Genomic DNA, 16,684 nt, shown 5'->3' with positions numbered 1-16,684 from the left:
TAATGAAATAATAGCAAATTAGAACAGAAAATACCATCTAGCCCATCAATTCAGTACTTATTTAACTCATTCTTTTATTTATTTTTATTTCTATTTCGAGATAGTGTGGAACAGCCCTTCTAATCCACCAACCTAGAACCCACCTATTTAAAGTTGCTGGTGAACGCAGCAGGCCAGGCAGCATCTCTAGGAAGAGGTGCAGTTGACGTTTCAGGCCGAGACCCTTCATCAGGACTAACTGAAGGAAGAGTGAGTAAGGGATTTGAAAGTTGGAGGAGGAGGGGGAGATCCAAAATGATAGGAGAAGACAGGAGGGGGAGGGACAGAGCCAAGAGCTGGACAGGTGATGGGCAAAAGGGGATACGAGAGGATCATGGGACAGGAGGTCCGGGAAGAAAGACAGGGGGGGGGATCCCAGAGGATGGGCAAGAGGTATATTCAGAGGGACAGAGGGAGAAAAAGGAGAGTGAGAGAAAGAATGTGCGCATAAAAATAAGTAACAGATGGGGTAAAAGGGGGAGGTGGGACCGCTTTGCTGAACACCTACGCTCTGTCCGCCAGTGAAAGCAGGATCTCCCAGTGGCCACACATTTTAATTCCACATCCCATTCCCATTCTGACATGTCTATCCACGGCCTCCTCTACTGTAAAGATGAAGCCACACTCAGGTTGGAGGAACAACACCTTATATTCCATCTGGGTAGCCTCCAACCTGATGGCATGAACATCGACTTCTCTAACTTCCGCTAAGGCCCCACCTCCCCCTCGTACCCCATCTGTTACTCATTTTTATGCACACATTCTTTCTCTCGCTCTCCTTTTTCTCTCTGTCCCTCTGAATATACCTCTTGCCCATCCTCTGGGTCCCCCCCTCTTGTCTTTCTTCCCGGACCTCCTGTCCCATGATCCTCTCGTATCCCCTTTTGCCCATCACCTGTCCAGCTCTTGGCTCTATCCCTCCCCCTCCTGTCTTCTCCTATCATTTTGGATCTCCCCCTCCAACTTTCAAGTCCCTTACTCACTCTTCCTTCAGTTAGTCCTGACGAAGGGTCTCAGCCTGAAACGTCGACTGCACCTCTTCCTACAGATGCTGCCTGGCCTGCTGCGTTCACCAGCAACTTTGATGTGTGTTGCTTGAATTTCCAGCATCCGCAGAATTCCTTTTGTTTACCCACCTATTTAACTCCAGTTTAATTGCAGAACAATGTACAATGGCCAATTAACATACTAACCAGTATGTCTTTGGGCCGTGGGAGTAAACGAAAACACCCAGAAGAAACCCACATGTATGACAGAAAGGAACATATAAACTTCTTGCAGATGCTGCTGATCCGCTGAACTGTAATAGTGATGTGCAAACTACAACACTACCATGGCTTGTTGAAGCAAAATACGTTGGAGAGAAGTCCATACTCTAACCACTTACGGGAAATTCTGCTCCAAAATATTAACAAATGCGATGAGCTACCTATGCTAAATGATGAATCACAGTCAAAATGTAAACTTGATTTTTGCAGCTCTTAATTAAAAGTTTACTGAAAGGAAAAGGTATGATATAATCCAGATACTTGGGTGGATCTGATGATGCGATGCTCACAAGACAGCCAAATAAAAATCTGAAAACCAGCAAAACAGATCTCCTGGTATTCAGAAACATTCCAAATATTGAACACCAAATAAATTAAAAAGCTCTAAAGCAAAAAAAGGTATGGATTATTTTTCCAATTTTCCTTCTCCTGTTTCAGTCGATTCAAATGACTGATTGTTTTTATTGCACCCTGCCTAACTACATAAAGTACAGAAAAGAGATCACCAAAGATGACGTGAATTGTTAAAAAACTATGGAGAGAAAATGCAAGATTACCCTAGATTTTGACAACCTTATCCAAGCAATATTAGAACTACTATTCCTATCTCCTTCTGTTTTTACTTTGCTTGTCATTTTAGTTCAAAAGTTGAAATAATTTAGTTAAATTGAACTTAATTGGAAAAAATCAACAAGTTTCATACAATTGCCTCCAGTACATAACAGAGCAAAATAATATTTAATTATCTCTTTTAGCTCTCTTACTCAATGAACTTTGTTTAACTTAAGTTAGATGGCCAGGGCACACACTGGGTCATTGTCACCTCTTGGTATAAAGGGGAAATGAAATACATCTTGTCCGAAGTCAAACAGTTGATGCATTTGCAAACATTGACATTTTCAACCCTCCGATAAAATTTCAAGTTTAAACACAAAATTAAAATGTTGTCAGACTAAGCAGACAGGAAAAATCCAGTTACTGTTTAATCAAATTGATGAAGGTAAAGCAGATGCTTTATCACACATCCTTGCTTAAAAAACGCAACAATTAACAAATATGTCACTGAAAAATGTAATGGCCCAAACTAAGGGTGAACTCACAATATTGATTCAAAAATTATTCAATAATTTATTATGACAAATATTGCCATAAATGGCATTTGTCAAAATACAGAGATTTGAACTACACTTCGTTGACTAAACAGGAATCAAATTTGACAATGCACTGTGCATGCTTGCTATATATTATAGGTACAAACTGAGCTTGCCAAATTAAGGATCCTGGATTAGAACACTACACAGATGGGATAATCTATGGTTTAGATATGAAATACAATTTTGGAAATCCAAATATTCAACATTTAGGAGCCATTTTTGAATCTTGATGAATATGCTAGATGTCACTGACTTCATCAAGTCCCGCATGGATGAGTGTGTGCCTTTGTGAACATACTGGATGTACCCAAACCAAAAACTGTGGATGAAACAGGAGATGTTTAGTATGCTGAGGACTAGATCTGTTGCATTCAAGATCAGTGATCTACAAGTATACAAGTAGTTGAGGTATAACCTACAAAAAGCTATTTTAAGAGTGAAAAAACAATTCTGATTAAGGACAGAGACAGAATTCAGCTCTGGCAGGGTTTGCAGGCCATTACCTCCTACAAAGCAATACATACTATCATGAATAGCCATGATGCTTCACTCCCAGATGAGCTAAGTGCCTTTGATGCACGCTTTGATAGGGAAAATACTGTAAACCTACACCTGTGCAGATCCCTGCAGCATCTGGTAACACGCTGATTTCTTCTCGGAGGCCGACATCAGAACATCTTTCAAAAGGGTGAACCCTCACAAGGCATCAGACCCTGATGGTGTACCTGACCCGGTAGGACTCTTAAAACCTGTGCTAACTAACTGGAGGGAATGTTCAAGAACATCTTCAATCTCTCACTGCTGCAGTCAGAAGTTCCCACCTGCTTCAAAGGGGCGACAAACATATTAGTGCCCAAGAAGAGCAGGGTAAGCTGTCTCAACAAGTATTGCCTAGTGGCACTCACATCTACTGTAACGAAGTGCTTTGAGAGGTTGATCATGGCCAGAATCAACTTCCAGCCAAGGACCCGGACTCTCTGCAATTTTCCTATCACCGCAATTGGTCTACAACGGATGCAGTCTCATTGGCTCTCCATTCAGCCTTGGATCACCTAATACCTATGTCAGACCACTGTTTATTGATTATAGCTTAGTGTTCTTCACAATCATACCCTCAGTTCTAATCAGTAAGCTTCAAAACCTGGGCCTCTGTATCTCTCTTCATAGCCAGATTCTCGGCCTCTTCACTGAGAAACTAGTCTGGGTGGATCGGAAATAACATCTCGTCCTTGATGACAATCAACACTAGCGCACCTCAAGGATGCATTCTTAGCCACTGCTCTACTCTGTTCACACCGCTGAGTGTGTGGCTAGGCACAGCTCCAATTTCATCTGTAAATCTGAGGATGACAAAACTATCGTTGGCAGAATTTCAGATGGTGACGAGGTGGTGTACAGGAGCAAGACAGATCAGCTAGTTGAGTGGTGTTGCACCAACAACTTTGCAGTCACTATCAGTAAGACCCAAGAAATGGATTGTGGACTTCAGGAAGGGAAAGTCAAGGGAACACACACCAGTCCTCTCCGAGGGATTAGCAGTGGAAAGGGTGAGCAGTTTCAAGTTAAAGGGAGTCAACATCTCTGAAGATCTATCCTGGGCCTAACATATCGATGCAATTATAAAGAAGGCACAACTTTATTAGGAGTTTCAGGAGATTTGGAATGTCACTCAAGTCACTCACAGATTTCTACATTTGTACCATGGAGAGCATTCTAACTGGTTGCATCACTCTCTGAAATGTAGGGGCCATTGCACAAGTTCAAAAAAAGTTGCAAACTTATCCAGCTCCAGTATGGAGGACACTTTCAAAACACAATTCCTCAAAAAGGTAGTATCCATCATTAAGGACCCCCATCACCCAGGGCATCATCTCTTCTCATATGTACGTATTTGTGTGTGCGCGCACATGTGTGTGCATGCATATATATTGCAATGATTAATGTGACAGGCAATTCTTAGTTAATCAAAGAATAACAAATCTATGAAAATATTTTCATATAACAGAAACATATTGATAGCAGAAATCAGTGAGGCCTTTATTAGACCATAAGGCATAAAAACAGAAAAAGGCCATTTGGCCCGAGTTCACTCCACCATTTCATTCTAGCTTATCCATTTTCCCTCTTAACCTCATTCTTTTGCCTTCTCCCCATAACCTTTCATGCCCTGATTCACCAAGAATCTATCAACTTCTGCCTTAAATATACCCAATGTCCTGGCACCCACGGGTGCCTGTGACAACAAATGCCACAGACGCACCAGACTCTAGCTAAGTAAGTCCCTCCTAATCTCTGTTTTAAATGGAACTCCCTAAGTTGTACTCTCCAGTCCTAGACTTCCCACTATATGAAACATCTTCTGCTCATCCACTCTATTAGGCCTTACAACATTCGATAGGTTTCAATGAGATCCCCCCTCATTCCTGTAAATTTCAGTGAGCATAGGTCTAGAGCCATCACAACTCCTCATATGTAAAGCCTCTTATTCCCAGAATCATTTTTGTGAACCTCCTTTGAACCCTCTCCAATGTCAGCAGAATTTTTTCTTGCTAAGGGGCCCAAAAATATTTGCAATACTCTAAGTGAGGCCTCACAAGTTCCTTATACAGCCTCAGCATTACATCCTTGTTTTCATATTCTAGTCTTCTTAAAATGTATGCTAACATTGCATTTGCCTTACTCACCACTGACTCAATGTGTAAATTAACCTTCAGGGAATCCTGCATGAGGACTCCCAAATCCCTTTGTACCTCAGATTTTAAAATCTTCTCCATTTAGAAAATAGTCTATGCTTTTATTCCTTCTGCCAAGGCTCATGACCATACACTCCCCAAAGCAGTATTCCATCTGCCACTTCTCTGCCAATTCTCCTAATCTATCCAAGTCCTTCTGCAGCCTCCCTGCTTCCTCAACACACACTGCCTCTCCACCTAATTTTGTATCATCTGCATACATGGCCACAAAGCCATCAATTCCATAACCCAAATCATTGACATAATGCAAAAAGCTGCCCAAACACCGGCTCCTGCAGAACACCACTTGTCATCAACAGCCAATCAGAAAAGGCTCCCTTTATCTTTCCTGCAATAAAATGAACTCTTATTTTGCTAAGCAGTCTCATGTGTGGCATGAAAGTCCATCTGAAAATCCAAGTATACAACATCAGATTTTCTTCTGTCTACCCTGATCTGTATTTTCTCAAAGATATTAACCTGCTTGCTTGACCTTTAACCCACACGATTGCTATCATTGTCACTGTTGCTACATTTTCCTCAAGATAGTCAACCCTAAAAGGAAAGAGTTATGCCCACTTAGATTTCCATGATGCCCTTGTAGGCACCAGCAAGTATGTGAAATAACAGAATAATAAAATATCAGGAGGTAGACAAAGAGGATAGAGTACAGAAGCGAAAGAGGAAGTTGGGAATTGATATACAATAAAGTTCTTGGAGAAATTATATGGCAATTAAAGCCAAAAGATTGTTTAAATGATAGGTACTATCAAATTGAAATGACTGCATACTAGGTTCTTTTTTAATTATTCAACTCAGTCTATACAGCATTTCTATTGTACTTACAAAAATCATGAGGAAATACCACTCATTGCAAAACTATCATGTTGGAAAATGAAAACTCACATTTTGTTCAGTAACTGGCTTCAAATTGCTCATTGATGGGTTTTCTCCTTGATGGACTGCAGCTCACCATATTTATTATATGTTGGTTTGAGATGGGTCCTGCCAGAATCCAAGAGACTTCTAAAGAACTGAGTGCGTCTTCAGTGGAGGAGTTAACAATTTCTTTCAGAAATGCAGCATGTCCAGCAGCAACTAAATCTCCTGCCACACTCTTGTTATTTATGACAACGTCCACTTCCCACACCAAATGAGCAAAATATTGTCTGAAAATGACAGTCAAATTCTGCTTATTCAAAGACTTTTGAAAGAAAACAATAGCTTCATCTGTCCAAAAATCCCCTTTTGCAGGCACAACTCCATTTAAAATGCAGCGATTAGTTAAGCGTGGCAAGTCAGCAAGTTCTTGAGGAAGTGCGCATATTCTGCTAAAATCTGAAGGCTGAATGAAGATATAATGTCCATAATCAACGGCTCTAGCAAGAACGAACTGTTGTGACACTGCACAAATTTCAATCCTGCACCAATGATTACTGCTGGTACATTTGATTAGATAAGCTACCCCAACTTTCAATGAATTGAGAGATAATGTTTGAAGATTCTCTGGTAGCTCAGCCAGGAATGAACTGAGAGTTATCATTGTTTCAAATGTATCATCTAGCTGAATGTAGAATTCTGATGGATCAATCACAGAACTAGCAAAGCCACTGTATTCTTTAGCTGGCTGGATAGAGCCACATGCTATTAAATTTAACGCTGATAAGCATTGCCTGGCACTCTCACCAGGAAGCAGAGATTTTAATGACACATGTTTAGCTGAAGCAATTTTCACATCTGCACAAGCCATTTTATTCATCCATCCATCCAAATCAAACAAAAAGCCTTTCAATATAGTAACAGCATCACTTGCATGGAACACTTTGTGTTTCTCAGAAACTGAGGCAGCATCAATCTTCCAAATACCAGAATTGAACCTTCCAAACAATTTGGTGAAATCCTGTTCAAATAGAATTATGAGATGTTAGACATCCTTTCAATAGTTGTCTTTCTTTTCCAATATATTCTAGAACATAATGTTTAAAATATTTAACCGCTGTATTTTATGACTGAAAAATAGTATCACCATTACAAGCCTATCAGTACATATTATCTTCTCAACAGTTTATCAATGGCTTAATACATAGATTGAAAGATTGAACCTTACCAAGAATACTCACTTTAATTTTTTTCTGTTAAAATTCTTCTCCGAACAGGTAAAGGACAGTACCTCACACTTAAAACATTTATTAAAAAAATAACTTTAATAATACAGCAATTATCTGCAAATACTCAACTAATTATATTTTATCTGTGCAAAAATCAAACTTACTGTTTTGTTATTACTCAAGACAATTTTTGTTGCAGTTCTTCACATTCTGATAGCAGTATGTAACACAAGAATCAGAAACACAAGAACAGCTTAGAAATAACACACACACAAAAAGCTGGAGGAACTCTCAGCAGGGAACTCAGTAGCATCCATAGAAATGATTACAGTCAACATTTCCAGCTGAGAACCTTTATCAGGAACGAAAAGGAAGGGGGAAGAAGCCAAAAATAAGATGGTGTGGGGAGGGAAGGAGTACAAGCTAGAAGGTGATAGACAAAGTCAGATGGGTTGGGGGAGCATGAAGTAAGAAGCTGGGAGGTGTTAGACGGAAAAGGTAAAGGCCTGGAGAACGAATCTGACAGGAGAGAATGAACCATGGGAGAAAGGGAAGAGGAATAGGCACCAGGGAGAGGTGATAGGTAGGTGAGGGGGGCAGAGTGGGGAATTAAAGAAGAAGGAAAGGGGAGGGGAGAAATCACTAGAGGATGGGGAAATCACTGTTCACACTACCCGGTTGGAGGCTGTCTAGACGGAATGAGGTGTTGTTCCTTCAACCTGAGAGTGGCCTCATCATGGTAGTAGAGGTGGCCGTGGACCAACATGTCAGAATAGGAATGTGGATTGGAATTAAAATGCTCGACTACCTGAAAATCCTGCTAGCTTGCAGATGGAGCAAAGGTGCTCAGCAAATGTCCGGTCTCACACCAATGCAGAGGAGGCCATATTGGGAGCAATAAGTACAGAGGATGTCCAGATGACCCTATCAGATTCACAGGTGAAATGTTGCCTCATCTGGAAGGACTGTTTGGGGCCCTGATTGAAGCTTAGGGAGCAGATGAATGAGGAAGAAATGCTACACCTGGGGGACTGCTTAAGAATTTCAGCCTGAAATGTTGACTGTTTATTCATTTCCATAGTCCTGATGAATTCTTCCAGGATTTTGTGTGTTGTGCTGCATTTACAACACCTACAGAATCTCTTTATGATTTGAATCTTAGAAATAATTTTTTATTTTAGTTCTTGAGAATGAAGCTTACTGACTCAAAGACAATGATTGCCAAGCCACTTCAGATACTGTTGAGGGGGCCGTGACGGGGCCTCTGGCACCGAGTTGGGTGCTGTGGCTCAGAAGAGAAGAGAAGAGGCCTGCAGTGGTGATAGGAGATTCCATAGTCAGAGGAACATAGATGAGATTCTGTGAGCGCAAGAGTCACCCAAATGATAGGCTGCCAGGGTCAGGGATGTTTTGGATCATGTCCGCAGCATTCTAAAGGGGGAGGGTAAGCAGCCACAAGTCTTGGTACATATGGGCACCAATTGCATAGGTAAGAAAGATGAGAAGGTCCTAAAGAGATTTTAGGGAGCTAGGTAGAAAGAGGGTCAGAATGGGATGACTTAGCAGATGAAAGCATCTTCAAGGAGCAGTGCCTCAGAAAGATGGTGTCCATCATTAAGGATCTCCACCACTTGGGACATACCCTCTCCTCATTGTTACCATCAGGAAGGAGGAAAAGCAGCCTGAAGGTACACACAGCTATTCAGGAACAGTTTCTTCCCCTCTGTTGTCAGATTCCTAATTCGACATTGAACCCATGAACACTACCCCACTTCTATTCTTTCTGTTTTTGCACTATTTTTAATTTAACTTGTATATACTGTAATTGACTTATTATTTTTTTCCGATATTATCATGTTGTATTGCACTGCTGCCACTGTTAAAAAAATTTCACGATATATGCCGCTGATATTGAACCTGATTCTCAATGAGTCGCTGAGGAACTGGTGCAGGATGCAGGGTTTCAGATTTCTGGATAATTGGGATCTCTTCTGGGGGAGGTACGACATGTACAACAAGGGACAGGTTACACTAGAACCCAAGGAGGAATAGCAATGGCTGGAGTTTCTAAGAATAATTAAGGCACAGGATAGATATATCCCAAAAAGGTATTCTAAAGGCAGGATGTCGCAACCTTGGCAAATGAGAGAAGTCAAAGTCAACAGGAAAGCCAAAAACAGGACATAAAATAAAGCAAAAAATGATGGTAAGTTAGAGGATTGGGAAGCTTTTAAAAACAAACAGAAGGCAAATAAAAAAGTCATAAACGCGAAAAAGATGGAATTCAAAGGTAAGCTAGCCAATAATAAAGAGGATACCAAAAGTTTCTTCAGATATTCAAAGAATAAGGTAGGTGAGAGTAGATACCAGACCTCTGGAAAATGATGTTGGAGAGTTAGAAATGGTGGACAAACTAAATACGTATTTTACATAAGTCCTTATTGTGGAAAACACTAGCAGTATGCCGGTGGTTCAAGAGTGTCAGGGGACAGAAGTGGGTGAAATTGCCTTTACTAGGGAGAAGGTGCATAAGAAACTAAAAGGTCTGAAGGTAGATAGATCACCTGGGCAAGATGGTTTACGCCCCAGTTTTCTGAAGGAGATAGTTGAAGAGATTGAGGAGTCACAAATAATGATCTTTCAAGAATTAATGGATTCTTGCATGGTTTTGGAGGACTGGGAAATTGCAAATGTTACTCCACTTTTCAAGAAGAGAGAGGCAGAAGAAAGGAAATTACAGGCCAGCGAGTTGCACCTCAGTAGTTGTAAAGATGTTGGAGTCTATGTGGTATTGGCGTACCTGGATAAAATAGGCCAAAGTCAGCATGGTTTCCTTAAGGGAAAATCTTGCCTGACAACTCTCTTGGAATTTTTTGAAGAAAGAACAAGGAGAATAGGTGGATGTTGTGTACTTGGATTTTCAAAAGGCCTTTGATAAGGTGCCACACATGAGGCTGCCTCACAAGAGTCCATAGTATTACAGGAAAGATACTAGCATGAATACGAAATTGGCTGGAGGAATAAAGGGAGCCTTTTCTGGTTGGCTATCAGTGACTAGTGGTGTTCTACAGGGGTCTGTGCAAGAACTGCTTCTTTTTACATTATAGGTAAATGATTTGGATGATGGAATTGATAGCTTTATGGCTATAAATTCGAAGCAGACAATATGAAGATAGATGGAGGGGCAGATAGTGTTCAGGAAGCAGCAAGGCAACAGAAGGACTTGGATTAGGAGAAAAGGGGAAAGAAGTAGCAGATAGAATAGTGTCGCAAAGTGTACTTTGTATAAGAAATAAAAGCACAGACTATTTTCTAAATGGAGAAAAATTGCAAAAATCTGAGTTGCAAAAGGACTCCTCATGCAAGATTCCCTAAAGGTTAATTTGCAGGTTGAGTTAGTGGTGAAGAGGGCAAATGAACATAGAATATAGAAATCTACAGCACATTACAGGCCCTTCAGCCCACAATGTTTTGCCGACCATGCAACCTACTCTAGAAACTGCCTAAAATTTCCCTAGCACATGGCCTTCTATTTTTCTAAGCTCCATGTACCATCTAAGACTCTTAAAAGACCCTATTGTTTCCACTTCCAGCGCTGCCACCGGCAGTGCATTCCATGCACCCACCATACTCTGTGTGAAAAACCTACCTGTAACATCCCCTTGGTACCCATTTCCAAGCACCTTAAAACTATGGCCCCTCATATTAGCAATTTCAGCCCTGGGAAAAAGCCTCTGGCTATCCACACCATCAATGCCCCTCATCATCTTATACACCTCTATCAGGTCACCTCTCATCCTCTGTTGCTCCCAGAAGAAAGGGCCTAGTTCATCCAACCTACTCTCATAAGGTATGCCCTCCAATCCAGGTAACATCCTTGTAAATCTTCTTTGCACTCTTTCTGCAATGTTAGTATTAATTTTAGGAGAATTAGAATATAAAAATATGTAATGCTCAGGCTTTATTAACGGCACTAGTGAGGCCTCATTTGGAGCATTGTGAGGTGGTTTAGGCCTCTCATCCAAGAAAGGATGTACTTACATTAGAGAGTTCAAATGAGGTAAACAATAATGATTCTGGGATTGAAAGGCTTATCATATTAAGAGCTTTTCATTGCTTTGGGCTGTACTTCAAAAGAATGAGAGGGGTTTTGTCATTGAAAACAGTTGAATGTTGAAAGGCCTCAACAGAGTAGATTTGGAGAGGATGTTTCCTAAGGTGGGGGAATCTAAGACTAGAGGACACAGCCTCAGAACAGAGGGATGTCCTTTCAGAACGAAGATAAGGAGGAATTTCTTTAGCCAGAGAGTGGTGAATCTATGGAATTCATTGCCACAGGTGGCTGTGGAGGCCAAGTCATTGTGTATATTTAAGGCAGAGGTTGAAAGAATCTTGACAAGTCAGAGCACGGAAAGACACAGGGAAAGGGCGGGAGATTGGGGCTAAGAGGGAAATGGATTTGCCAGGATGAAATGGTGGCGCAGGCTCAATGGGTCAAGTGGTCTAATTCTGCTCCTCTATTCTTTGGTATTATGATCTCATGATCTAGTTGTGGACACTGCACAGCATATCAGTGAAACCAGTCTCCCCTCCATGGACTATCTACATTGCAGCCTTGGTAAAGCAGCCAGCATAATCAAAGATCCTATCTATCCCAGGCACTCTCCCTTCTTCCCAGTCCCATTGAACAAAAGATACTAATAATTGAAAGCACCTACCACTAGGCTCAAGGACAGCTTCTATTCCACTGTTAAAACTACTGAGCGCTTGACCTTGATCTACCTTATGACCCTGCATCTTATTGTCTACCTGAACTGTACTGTAACACTTCACTCTATATTCTGTCAGTTTTACCTTGTACTATATCAATATGCTGCTGCAATGAATTTATCCGTATGAACAATGCAGATTAGCTTTTCACTGTATCATGGTACACATTACAATAAACAAACCAATTTATAAATTTCTTAATGCTTCAGTTCACATTTGTGGTATCAGTGGTCACATTTTCATTGTGTGTGAAATCTGAAAAAAAAATTCACACAAAATATATATAATTAGGTGGCGAGATCAAATTGAACAAAATGGATACATACTTGAGGAAACTGCCTAGCAGTTTTCTTCTTACTTCTACAAATAATTTCAATACTGTCTTTTGCATTTGGTACTGCAGCAATGTTTTGCACAGGAGAGTTGAATACAGATGGTGTTGTCATTTTTCTGGGATCAATTATATGAGGTATCATCTTGGTCTTCCATACACAGAATCTAGTCTTATCTCGATGGATTGCTTTGCCTGTGTTCCTTGTGTTGCAGGCTTTCCCCAAGTTTGTTTGATGGAAATTATATCCAGGGACAAATTTCTTTAGTTGCAAGCAAGTTGTATTTTTTCCACCTCTATTACAAGGCACTTTTATATTTTTAAAAGCCTCATTTTGGTCTTTGTTTTTTCTTCCTTTATACCACAGGTCTGCATTCAAATCAGAACTGATTGATCCTTTTGTTTCTTTTACGGAATGCTCACGTATCTGTTTTGAAGAAGTGACTATATTTGTTGGGGAGGAAGAATTTCTACTTTGCCACTGTGTGTCATCAAGGCATCTCACTCCACTTCCATAAAGTTGCTGTGTTATTTCATCACTAATTTTGACATTTCCATCGTAAAGGTCAAGAACCAACTGGCCATCAGAATTCTTTGCTACCACAAAGGCTTTCAGTTGCTTTTCCATCACAGTTTCTTTAAACAAAGTGAAATCATCAGGCACTTTCTGAAGGGGAAGGTACAAGCAACACTTTACTGCTTGCATAGGTATTGAAGTCAGTTCTAATGCCTCCAGAGGAATTGGAATCACATCATTTTTATCAACTATTTCTGTGTTTCCATAGTCTACAAAAAATACTTTAAAATGTGCAGGTGATTGCACAGAATAGGCTAGAGCACGGTACCACAGACCGTCTCCAAAATATTTTGCTAAGCACATACAAGTTTTGTTAAAGTTCAACTTCTGTCCTCGCATTTGTTTACAAATGTGGGTGACATCAGTCATAAGTTTATGCACAACCGAAGTATTTTTTTCAAATTGACAATAGAATTCTGACAAACCAGAAGCATGTGTTACATAGACTTTTTCTTCACTTCCGATTCTTATGTCATGATCACTATAATAAAACGTATATAACTGAATTGATGAACTAAATGAAAATGGTGATTTAACATTCGTGGCCAACCCCATGTTCAAAAATAGCTGGCATAAATTAGTATATGGAGTGTAAAGGTCTACCACATTACACAGATCCTTTCCATTTTTCAAAGCCTTTGCAAATATTGTGCATTTAAGAGTCAAATCTAATGTCAATGTTTTGTCAATAAACTGTTTAAATGTGCTGTAGGAAACTTGATCCCAAACAGTAGGGTCTTGGTTCACAGATTGAATGATGCCGTTAATAGTGCACCTAAAAGCTTGCTCTTCCAGATGAACAAATTTTGGATTAATAGCACAAAGATTCTTCAGAGTAGTTCTTTGTTGGATGCCATAATCAACAAACAATACAGTAACTTCTTTTGGAATATTTCTTTTAATAACTGTTGCTCTATACCACTGTCCATCCTTGGAATATTTTGCAACACATCCTGTATCTTCAGGTTGAAAAGCTTCCCTTGGAATACTGTAATAAAGTTGGATCTCTCTCATTAGCAACTCAAGTTCATCAGATTTACTTTGTAGTTGGCACCAAAATTCTGCTGGAGATTTTATATGAGACACTCTCACATCAAAAACAGATCCAAGCTTAAACACCTGTTGCCTGAATGGAGATACTAACAAGGACTTCTCAGTTTGTCTTGACATGATAGGAGGTAGAGTTGGAAAGTACAGAGTAGACAGCTTGTTGGGTGAAACTGAAACAGTGCACGTATTTTTCAACTTAGAATTTTTAACTATGTATGTTCTGTTTCCACTTTTTGTGAACCTAATTGCTTTATTTCCTGAATGCTTCAATTTACAATTTTGTTTTGGCAAATTATTATCTGCCTTTACAATCCAAAAATCAGCATACCCAGACTTAAGCATCAGTGTGCTAACAGCTGGCTGTTCCATGCATTCTTTGTCACGAACATCAATGATATATCTGCCTCCTTCTTTTGAAACTACTTCAATTGAAAGTTCTTTGTTAAATACAGCTTTCTTAAAGAAGTTGGTAGCATCTTTTGTCCACACTCCTTCAGTAGGAAAAACGCGAGCAATAGAACAGTTCATAGCCAAAGGTGGCAAATGTGTGTACACAGGAAGAAGGGATTTTACAGCAGTAATGTCTACAATTTCAGTATTCCCATAATCAATAAAGAAAACTTTTAGGTCACCATCAAATACATCAGTAATAACTGCTCTGTAGTAACGCTGGTCTCCACTATACATTGCGCAACAAAACAAGCCAGGTGCTGGTTTCTGAATAAGTTCTTCACTTACACCAATTTCACTGTAATAATCTGAAATACTGTTCATTAAACATTCAAAATCATGACTGTATTCTGATGTACGAATCCAAAAGTCAGATGGGTTAATAACATATTCAACAAATCCAACATAGGATGCATTTACTTTCATTTCAGCAGATCTTAAACTATAATGCACTGAGTTACTGGCCAGTTTTCCACTTGATTTTCCAAACTGCCTGCTTACATCCTTACTTGCTTTCTCATCAGGGGCACATTTAATCTTCCAATTCATTCCTGACAATGTTTCAGGCAACTGATGGACGTTAATGTTTTGGGGATTACAGAGTGTAACATAGTACAGATGTTCTATACAGGAGTAGGAATCAATTAAAATATTTAATTCTTCCTCAAACAATGATTGCTTGAAAATTTCAATCTGTAAATTTATCCAATGTTTTGTTTGCTTTTCTAAATCAGTTACTGCACATGGAAATGACATCACAGGCATCATAAAAAAATCTGGCATCAATTGTTTAATATGATGGGGTAATACAACTGCTATACTTCCATAATCCATAAGCCAAATTTCCACGTGCCCTGAAGTTAACAGCTGTTTTACAACTGCCCTGTACCACTTCCCATCTCTACATTTTGCAGCACAGAGTGCACCAGAATTATTAATATGTTCATCATTTAATTCTTTTTCTTTGTTTTCATAGTAATCATGCATATCTTTAGTCATTGCTTCGAGCTCTGAGGTCATCTTTTTCAGCTGGCAGTAAAAGTTATGAAGTCCTGATGCACATGTAATTCTGACTGATTCTATAACATCAGTTTGCAAATTTAGACTGAAAACATCCACAATATGTTTGAAATTAAGTGATCGTATAACTGTTTTATCCAGCATAGGTCTCCAGCATTGTTTATTCATGGATTTCATTTTAGCATTTTCACAACCAAGGTATCTTGGCAAATCTTCAGACATTTCCAACAGGAAATGGAAAGTGCTGCCATCAAGAATTTTTGCCAAGCCAAGCTTAAGGAGCTTTTGGTTAACACTGGGAACTTCTAAAACTATCTGGTTCATTAAGACGTCTTCAACATAACCTTTGATTTGCGTAGATGCCAATGATGCAAAATATTTGACAGCCATTGATGACCATTTTCTTCTTATAGGAATTATATTGGCAAATATGCCACATACTACTTTTGGGGGAAGTTGAAACAATTTTTTAGAGGCAGAAGCAACGTGCCCAGCATCAACAGTCAAGACCATTCCAACATCTATGAGAAATACATCATATGATTCTTCTTTTTTTCTTATAACTCTTCCTCGATACCATTCACCACGGTAAGTGTCCTCCACAAAACACAACTCATCAACTGCAACATCTGCTTTCGTCTTTGCTGCAGTCTGTATTTCAGCCTGTAGTATATGATAATCCAATTCATATGCATTGCAGTACTGCCCCCAAAAATATACCAGTATTTTCTCTGGATGACATTCCACACGGGTTAATTTCAGATCCAGGTGCACCGTACAAGATGGAGTAAAATTTGACCACATAAGGCCTAAAAGCACAAGATTTAAAAAAAAATAAAATTAAATCTTACCAAGCATAATGTAACAGCACACACTTTGTCAGGAATGTCAGCCTGTCTTATACTCAAAAGATTTATATACTTGAGGATTTGGCTGCAGAACTTAAAAGTTAAATGTACAGATTGAAACCATTCAAATGTCAAAATACACAGTGGATTCCGATTAATTGAGCCATCGGTTAATAGTGACAGACACTTGTTTGGAACAATTCTTAAAAAAAAAATCCAGAAAATAGCTGGGATACCCTTTGTTTATTTGGGATGCTGTTCTACTTAATTGCGGCAGGAGACTTGTGACAAACGTTAGTTGCGTGCACATCATATAGCAGTGAGAGATTACAATGCA

General features: G+C 39.6%; 1 protein-coding gene across 11 annotated transcripts in view; it reads right to left on the bottom strand.

The window, feature by feature from the left end:
- The window catches only part of LOC134339868 (tudor domain-containing protein 15-like), a 115,110-nt gene that overhangs the window by 22,010 nt on the left and 76,416 nt on the right, over positions 1-16,684 (bottom strand). For all 11 annotated transcript variants that reach the window (XR_010016464.1, XM_063036699.1, XM_063036707.1 and 8 more), the window contains 2 exons: positions 12,398-16,308; positions 6,100-7,093 (listed from right to left, as the gene is read on the bottom strand). Coding sequence is in view for 10 of the 11 variants with exons in the window: in XM_063036699.1 (XP_062892769.1) it covers positions 6,107-7,093; positions 12,398-16,303 (4,893 nt within the window). In the remaining variant the exon portion in view is untranslated. The remainder of the gene's footprint in view (positions 1-6,099; positions 7,094-12,397; positions 16,309-16,684) is intronic.

This window comes from Mobula hypostoma, chromosome 2, assembly GCF_963921235.1.
Source record: "Mobula hypostoma chromosome 2, sMobHyp1.1, whole genome shotgun sequence".
Lineage (NCBI taxonomy): Eukaryota > Metazoa > Chordata > Chondrichthyes > Myliobatiformes > Myliobatidae > Mobula > Mobula hypostoma.
Note: the sequence above shows the minus strand (reverse complement) of the source record. Positions and strands in the feature narration are given on the sequence as shown.